We start from the raw sequence: 9,650 nt of genomic DNA on the forward strand, positions 1-9,650 counted from the left end.
TATATATATATAGTATAAATCCACACATAATTACACTGCTGATAAACCACACATGAATTTTAAGGATTGTACATAAATGAAACGGAATGCATAGGCAAAGCTCTCATTCACTCAATAACTTTATTAGAACTGGATTTCAAGAATAAAACAATTCAATTTCATAGTTAAATACATTCACACCTTTCCATAAAACAGTTTTATGTAAAACCCAATCTTGCACTTACATAAATGACAAGTCAATCAGTGACAGCTGGGAATTCTTTGACCCACTTCTAGCTATAATTGCATCATGCTGCTTATAAACCATTAACGTATATAGAAGATTACACATAGTCGCATTGCATTGCACATAGAGAATGAATTATTATTGCTAGTTCTTTACACTATGAATGGCAGTACGTACTGATACATAACATTTCCTGAAAAACAATATATTTTGCCTGGTATACAGTTTAAACTCCTTTACCTTCAAACATCAACCATTCTAAAAACCACTGTGTGAAATGCAAGCACAAGACGACAATAGAAACAAAAAATAATTCAAGGTTTCAGGCGATTAGTTCCAGCATGTTCCCTTTGTCATTTGTGGCAATTCTCCCTAGATCTAGAATTTGACCCATGCTGCCATCACTGTAACTTATTTCCTGTAATCTTAGCCACTAATGATTCCACCCGAGTACTGGTGCATGCAAAGTCACTTCATTGCTGGTGGTATGTCAAATCCAGATACAAAATGTTCTGAATATGTAGGTATCATTGACTACAACTACTAAGTCTATTATAATCGACTGACTATTTTAAGAAATTAAAATGTAGACTAACATTTCAAATAATGCCTTCATTGCTGAAGGCAATCGTTGAATGTCTGCTTGACAAACTTGTACAAAGTCATCTAATTGTAAGGAAAGGAAGCAAAACCACTGATGACATGCTCAGTGTCCATTCAAATGAAACAAAGAAAGTTGTTATATGAAGGAAGCCAACTGGTCCTACAGGTTATTCAGTGCTTATGCACTAGCAGTAAAAGCTCATAAAAAAATCAGCCTGTTGATATATTAACTAAATAGAACAGCATGTGATCAGGTTCTGAAATGGAGGGATTGTGTAAGGTATAAAATTCAAAGCAATGATGAGAGAGAAGCAGATTCTGCCTATCTTGGAAGAGAATTATGTCCTGTAATAAATTACAAAATAGCCCAGATTTGGAGATTAGATAAATGTGGTGGTTCCCAGCACTACTGCTCAGGTTTCAGTGCGTAACATCTGCACATAACAGTGTTGTGTTTATAAAGTGTGCATCAATACAATACAGATGAAAAATAAACAAAACAACCTGGCTGAATTTAGATAGGTATTGGTCCGAGGACCAGAATTAGGAGCCACTTCCCACCCCCATCCCCCCAAAACATCCCTCTTCTTGACCACATTGGCTCCTTTGCTGCACAGGGGAACCATTTTTCTTGGAAATGCAGCTTAACACAGGAGGCTCAAGGCTGCAATGGGAGGCTTGGGGCTGGATGAGATGAGAATGCAGAGTGCTGTTGGTTCTGGGGCTGTGAGCAGTGTCTCAGTGGGGTCCCTGTGTCACTGTCCAAGAGCTTTATTACTTGAAGGAGGCTCGGACTTTCCTGCCCTTGAGGGGCTGTGGGGGGCGGAAGTTATTTACCATGCAGAGCCGATCCTCCTCTTCACCCGTGAACAGAAGCATTCGGAACTTCTCCATCTGTTGAGGTGCAGAAAGAAAAATAATATGCATCAAATTGAATAGGAAAAAAGCAATCGTGGGTGTCTTTCTTCCTTCTAAGCCAATACATCCCTACTGTAGAAACTATTGTAGTTTTGATATACCATGTTTTATTTTTTAGGCAGAACTAAAATTAGTTAAATAGAAAAACAAAATTCAAATGAGTCTTTTTAAAAAGCAACTCAGATTTCAGTGGTACATTCCCATACAGTTTGATTAGTGATCCTCCACAGCGACTTTATTTTAAGACACTGCAGCTGCCATAAATCCTCCTCAGCAAATTGATTTCTTGTAGATAGCAGGCAATTGCGCAACTAGCATAAAGTGTCTTTTGTAACACAGAGTGTTGTATTCACCTGGGCCCTGTCCAGAAACATAAAGAATGCTTTAAAGTGAACATTACTTTTTTGGATAGGCAACACGCCTGCAAAACCATTCAATCGTCTCAATTTGTCTGAGAGATATGCACACCATTTCCTATCGATCAACGTTTATCAAACTGGAACATCCATGCAAAGGTTGTCTCCCCACTTTCAGAAAGTAAGCATAAAATGTAGAAAAACTGACTGGATACTCACACAAAGAAAAACCCTCTCCATCAACATTTACTACTGCTTATCTCTACAGGCTGTTAATGAAGTGTATAAAACGATTCGGGCCTGATTTAACATACAATATTAGACAGATGTTTAAAGAAGTCAGCTGAGTTCTCATTCATTAATGCACTCCCATACATATTTTAAGTGCATGCACTCAGAAATAAAGGATCAACCTTCAAAGTAAAATCAATGACTCTGCAGCATTTAAGATCCTGTTATTATTAAATTAGCCAGTTGGGGGGGGAGAGGTAAAGTGGCTGGTATTTCAGCTATACTATACTGACCACTAAAAGTAAGCACCAGATTGAGACTCTGCGTGTGAAATCAGAAGCGATAATCAGACGTTCCTCAGCAACTGATAAACGATTCACTGTTTGTATATTGTGGCAGTTTTGCAGTGTTTATGGTATAAATAACTATTTACGTTTTGTTCTGATGATTCCCTCAACAAGCATGGATATCGTGCTGAACCATCATGTCGAACCATCTCAGCACAGCTTAAGGAATTTAAAACAAAAAACAGGATTTATACACCGACAGTCTCATTGGCCAGCCTGTATCAATAGCCACGGTCTTGTTTAGTCATATACTATTTGATAAAGGGGTAGGGGGACTGGGTCTGCACGCTTGGATGTGCCCACCTGTTTCTCTGAAACCCTGATTGGCTCCTTGAGGACGATCCATGTGACACTCTCGAGCAGGGGGGGCGTGGTGAGGGAGCCGGGGTACGTCCAGTAACTCAGGTTATTGGGGAGGAGACACTTGGGGTTGAAGCCCTTAAAGTCTGCCTTTGTTTCCTAATAGCCAAAAAAATAATAATAATTAGCATACGTGCAAAAAGGATAAATAGCGATTCCCAGAATATATATTATACTATGTTCCCAATATTTAAGCAATGTTTGTTTTAAAGCACAATGAAATCCATTTAATTAAGAGTTTGCAGTTCATGAAACCTCATTCCGATGTTTAAGGGATGGTTAGGAGTTCATTATTATTTTCAAGTTCATACCTCAAACTGGACAAGGGATTTTTTTTTTTTTTAGATTTTTGGAAATCATTAAAACGAGAGGAGCAAACTTACCTTAAACTTGACCATGTATAGGGCATCTGTTAGTTTGTGCAAACCTGGGTGCTCATCCCCAATCTAAAGAAGATTTGGAGAAATACTATTGTTAATTATGAAGGTACTGTCCTGCTGAAAGACTCTAGCGCAAGCTCATGAACATACCAAATTCATTTGATTTCAGTTGCTCTGAGATACCAAAAACTGAAATCCTAGACATTACAACTCTAGGTCAACCTACAATTGCTGCTTTGGAAATCCAAGAATTACCTTCAATAAAGGTCAGCTACATCTTACTGTTGCTTTTATGTAGCAGAGAAAATATTCCCCATCATTCGCCTGTTCTGCAGTTTCAGTAAAGGCAGCTGGCATTGCATGTTTTAAGTGGAGTTTTAACTAGTAAGAGTTTGTCCAGAAAAGAAAGCAGGAACGACTAAGAAAGACCAGCATGATAAAAAGCACGGTTCTATGCCATAGTACCTTTGAAGACTTTTCAAATTAGTTTGACAGCAAAGGGTCAACTGCAGTGAACATAGTACTGAAACGAATAAAGTGTAGTCAACTTGATTTTCAAAAGCCACAGGGAAATGCTAATGCCACCAACCCCTTTCTCTCACCTCAATGAAGATGCCGAGGACAGCCAAGCCATCGGGGGCCGCTGCAGCCTCCTGGATGGTCTTGTACTTTGTAGCGTTCCAGTGGACCAGATGAAGCTGCAAGAGACCAGAGAAAAGGGAAATGCAGCGTTCGGCCCCACAGCTTTCCACTTTTCAACTCACTATCTTTCACAAAGACAAGTGTGTCCTGCATTTACACACACTCAGGGGCTATAAAAATAAGTAGGGATTGGACAAAAAACTTGGAATCTATTCATGAAGGCCATTCATGGCACTTATTCCAACCTCCTATACAATAATGACTCTCAAATATTGCAAATTTGGTAAACAATGTTCTCAGGTCCAAGTAGATGCCACACAAGAACAATGTTTGGGAGAAAGAAGTTGCAATTGAATAGGTGGTTTAATGTCACATGGAAGGATATGGGAGTATTTAAATAGACCTAAGCCTGGAACTAGTTTGGCAACCTCTCTGCTGACCAAGAGCTTCTTCCCGTGGATCAATCCGAGATTCTGCTCCTACCTCAGAGACATAGGACTTCCCACTGACGGTGTGCTCTGACCCAAAGCTGTTCTTCCCTCCCCAGTGGAAGTGGAACTGTTTCAACCTGTAGGGGACTTCCAGGGGGCCATCTCGGATCACTGCCCAAGCACAAAGACTTTCATTAGAGACTTCTGCGCTGGAGATACGTTTTGCAATAACAATCTTCATCCACTGGATGGCACTGTGTACTATGCAGAAATTTTATTAGAAGTTAACAGAGAATCAATGGAAATACTACAAAAACTATCCAGTTCAACCCCCAAATGATCTAACTTTAACCGCTGCAGGTTCATAAAATACTTTACAATTAAAACCAATACATTCACTGCTACACTTCCCAGTGGAAGAATTTCACATTTACTTGTGTTGCAATGAAGTATAACGAAGACATTTCTCAATAACTTCATTGGTCGCCCCTAACCATGATGTGTAACCTTTGCTCCCTCACTAAATGATTACAGTATGGTTCAAACTCACACAGATACACACTCCTCCCAGGAGCATGTTTTGTAAATACTTTCCTACAGTAGAAAAAGTGTTGAAGCATCTCTATCACCCAAGAATGAGGACCTTGTGGGAGGACTAGACCATTTGCATTCCATTATTCTACCACCCTTAAATTTACTTCTGATTTAAATAAATGACCACTTATGTCCAGGCCTTTTAGGTGCTTGTTTTTTTTTTTCCTATTTAAGTCGGGGATAACTTGTGTTTCTTTTAACACTGCACACGTGAGATCTACATAATAATAATTGAAAGTGCAGTAATGTATAATAAAACACTTAACAGTCTCCACTTTGCTCTGCAGGCACTGCAGGTTGAGCATACTCCCTTGTCATACTGGTTTGACATGTCAAGGATTAAAGGCAAGCTAGGTTCCTTATGCTAATTGCAGCTGGGAGATTTGAATCTGTGGCAAGGAAGAGGTTTACTCTGATCCTGGAATTGGGCTAGAGTGCCAAATTAGACAAAATACCATGTCTGTTAACTGCATTGAAGTTACTTCAGGCACAGAACTGACAGTTGTATAAGTAATAGGGATTCAATGTTAAAACACAATCACCTACATTTTGTTTGTAAAGCTCTTGAGATGATAGACATGAAAAGCACTATATAAAAGTATATGATTTAAAAACAGGGTATCGTTTCTGGTAAGGGATTGGCTGGTGAGGAAACAGGTGAAGAAACAGGAGTAGAAAATACGAGAGAGGGTACGCAGGTTATGGATTTGAAGCTATTGAATGTTTTAAATACATTTGTTAATCGGGTTCTTAGAAAAAGAAAAAAGCCAATCAATGGAATAAAATGGGTAAATACTTTAGTGTGTGGTGTTTGCCTATGAGACTAACGATGATTGGTATGTATAGGGTTTGTTGTATGTTAATATAAAATAAACTTGATTATACTGCGTTTGTATTTTTAGCAGTATTAGCAATACAAAGTATGTCTCTGCGACCGTACATGATTTTTTAAAAATCCCATTATATCGGGATATGGAAATTATCGATATCGAAATCATATCGAAATATTGATATTGGTGCCCACCCCTATTTCTAATATCCCTTATGGGCAATTTTTACGCTGAAAACGTATTTGCAGCGATATATCAGATTATGAAATTGACACTGGAGAATATTAGAATGTGCTCCACATCTTTGTTCACTATCTGCTACCCCACTGAGATTTTGCTTCAGACTGTCTTAATGTACAAATCACCACCTAGTGGCAATTGGCTAACGACAACAATACATGGAAACTACCAGTGAGGTAAATGCCTACATTGTTCCAATACTCAAAATAGGAAGTATTGTAACCATCCACATACAGGTAAAAAAAAAAATGTACAATTCAAGGTTTTTTTAATTGCAATAGCACTCATGTTTATATATATTAGCATATATTGGACAAACAAAACGAAACTTAAAATTAGAATAGCAAAACATAAAGCAGCCATTAGTAACAATCATTTGAATTATGCAATTTCCAGACACTACCAAACAATGAAACATGGTTCAATTTCTAGTTTAAAATGTATTGGCCTGGAAAGAGTGGTAGTACCGGAGAGAGGAGGAAATGTGGTTAAACTTGTTAGAAAGGAAGCATATTGGATATCTACACTGAAAACAATGGAACCGCACGGTCTGAATGAAAATATGGATCTTAGTCCACACCTGTAATTGACATCTAAGTGGTAAATACATCAATGAAGATATATGAAGCCTATTACATGTAAGCTTTATTTAATTTTATTCTTATTGAAGTGATTATAAAATGTTTATGTATGAGATTTAATGATAATTATAACAATGTCATTTATTAGGCAAATCGTGAGTTCTAATTAATTGTAATCAGATCAAAAGAGAATTCCAAATATGTTTGAATATGGGTATGTATGAGATGTTTCTATGTGTTGTCTGTAAGTAACTATCAATTACCACAATAGGGTTTTATTGTGTATTTCTGAATTTCATCAATATACAATTAGAATGTCTGAATATTCGTCACTTGTAAGCTTCAAAATTACTTGAGTGGTTAAGAATGAAAAAGACGGTAAGGTTGCGAGTATCTCTTGAACCGTGTTTAGAAGTAATTAATAATGCAATAATTATGATATGGGTCCTCTTTTTTTAAGATTTAAGCCCTAAATTAATCTAATGAATTTATTTATTGTGATTAAATACGATTAACAATGAGATGTATAAATAGAGATTGTGTTCCAAATAACAATAATATTTATCACCTGACGAAGACTGTTGTAGCCAATTTCCACTGGGGTATGTAAACTTTTGACTACAATTGTATAGATATATTATACTATAATCATTTATATATATATATATATATATAGTATTTACATTTACGTTTCACAATAAACATCACCTTGATATATTGTACCACTTTGGCAGATGCGGGTCAGAGACTAATTCTTTGAAGACACATAGCTTTAGTCATTTAAGATAGTTTGTGAGGACCCTTGTGTCCACATGACAGATGATGGACCTAGCAAAATGGTGTGCTTGTAAAGGTGTGACCTGCCCTCACAGCCCCACCACTCCACCACTCTGGGATAGCTCATTTGGTTTTGGTAAGCAGCGGAACCATCACAAAGCCACAGGTTTTGACAAAGAGATTTAAACCACCAAGGCCATGAAAACTACCCTTTAGGTCATGTACTAGGCAAATTCTCCTTCCTCTACATCCAGCCACCAGCACCATGTTTACTCTACCGTGTTTTTGTACTGTCTGTTTTTTTTTTTTAGATCCCCAAACAAACATTGACATTGTAGAAATGACGTGCTAATTTTATTCCACATGGCATTTAAACCAAATCTTTTGGAAACTATTAAATTCAAGTTGCCTCAGTGGAATAGAGAGACTGCTGGAATCAATTGCGATCCATGTTTACCCCCAATTCAGATGGTTAGATAACACTAATACAGGTCTGGCAAAAGTGATGGCATAACCTAGTCAATTACACCTACATACACTTAGCATCCTCTCCCACAAGTTTGATGTTGAAAGCTCACCTGTCTTGTCGTCAACATCAGCGAACTCCACCACGACAGAATGTCCATTGTTGGAAATGTTGATAGATGTGCAGCAGTTGTAGGAGATGTTCAGAGAAGAGAGGCTGGCCTCGTACACAGCCTGGGAAGGGACAATGTCTATGGGTGACTGACGGCTTCCCTGGGCAATGGGATAATCCTTGTGCCATTTATCGGGACCTTAAAGAGATTTTTTAAAAAACATTTAAGATTTTTTTTTGGGAACGTTTGTAATGAATCAGAAAACCATTAAAAAGAATGCCACTGTTTTGTATCTATTGCTTCACTGTTTCAGTAATTTCTTCACAAGTAGAACACTATTCACAAGACTGTTTTAAGGAATCTTTTTTAGGAATAGTTTTTTGATGTGATTACTCTCTATGATTGTACAGTACTTTGAAAAAACAAAAACCTTAATCTCCAAACTTAATTTCTCAGATTGAAAACGTGGTGTGCCCCATTATGAACCCCAGCTAGACCACTGGCTAATTTTCATTAGAAACAAGTAATGGATCTCCTTGTGCCTCCTTTTAAATATAAATTTAAAAAAAGCAAAACAAAGGCAGTTAAATATTTCAGCCTCATTTTGTTTTATATGATGTGACAGAAAATGACTCCCTAGCTTTAGCAGGAACTGTGCTAATCTAGAATTAACTCAGGTTTTAATTTTAGCACTGCTGCCCAGAAGAGAACCAACAGAAGCTTGATGTAACTCTAAAGTTATTGCATTAACAATAAAAATGCATACTTGTGGAAATTTCAAGAAATGTATTTAAATTAACCAACTGTATAATAAATAGAGAATATTGCACGAGGTAGTGTGTGATATGAGAATATAATGCCCACATGAGGGGTGGGATGCTACATTTATACATGCATCGCACCCCGAGGATGGCCATTGCATTCTCATTTATCACACACTACTTCATGCAGTATTTTTTATTTTTTTATTTCTGGTTATCATTTTTTTAGCAACTGTTGGAATTCCTTTCCCTTTGACAGCTCGCGGTGGGGTCGTGCTCTTTTGCTGGTGTTAATGAGCGCGTGTCAACCGGCAGTACGGGAAATATCAGCTGGATGAGCCCATTGAAAAAAATGCTCACCAGCTATATAGTTATTCTGCACATAAAAGCAACAACTGCTGCAATTGCCTTACCATTTTCGTCTCCGTATCCCCAATGGTTTCCAGGCATTCTGAATGTGTCTTTGTAGCTCGAATAAAATAAGCTGAACGTAATGCTTCTGACGCCTTTATACGATGCAGTTGATGTGTCTTATCTGTTTCTCTCTTATAAAGGCTTTTTATATTAAGGCACTGCCCTGCCTAATTATGAAACAAGTGGAAAAAAACTGCTATCGGCGAATGGGTGCTACAGTATCCATTAAACACCGCCCCCTTTGAAGCGGAAAGCAACAGTTATTCATGAAAAGCAAGGTGAATGGAGCTGCCTGTAGAATTTACATGATAAAAATAAGGACGTTGCTCGTTTAGGTTCGTTTACAACATACAGCAATCACTAGAAATACGTAATGAAGAA

General features: G+C 37.6%; 1 protein-coding gene across 1 annotated transcript; it reads right to left on the minus strand.

Moving 5' to 3' along the window:
* Positions 1–32: 32 nt before the first annotated feature.
* On the minus strand, positions 33–9,419 carry LOC117425138 (carbonic anhydrase 7). The gene is made up of 7 exons (XM_034041837.3): positions 9,269–9,419; positions 8,095–8,292; positions 4,547–4,665; positions 4,024–4,119; positions 3,425–3,487; positions 2,985–3,140; positions 33–1,723 (listed from the first exon to the last, which is right to left on the minus strand). The coding sequence occupies exons 1-7, from the start codon at positions 9,303–9,305 to the stop codon at positions 1,604–1,606; spliced, it is 789 nt and encodes a 262-aa protein (XP_033897728.3). The 5' UTR covers positions 9,306–9,419; the 3' UTR covers positions 33–1,603.
* Positions 9,420–9,650: the final 231 nt, after the last annotated feature.

The sequence above is a fragment of the Acipenser ruthenus genome, chromosome 20 (assembly GCF_902713425.1).
Source record: "Acipenser ruthenus chromosome 20, fAciRut3.2 maternal haplotype, whole genome shotgun sequence".
In the NCBI taxonomy this organism is placed as follows: domain Eukaryota; kingdom Metazoa; phylum Chordata; class Actinopteri; order Acipenseriformes; family Acipenseridae; genus Acipenser; species Acipenser ruthenus.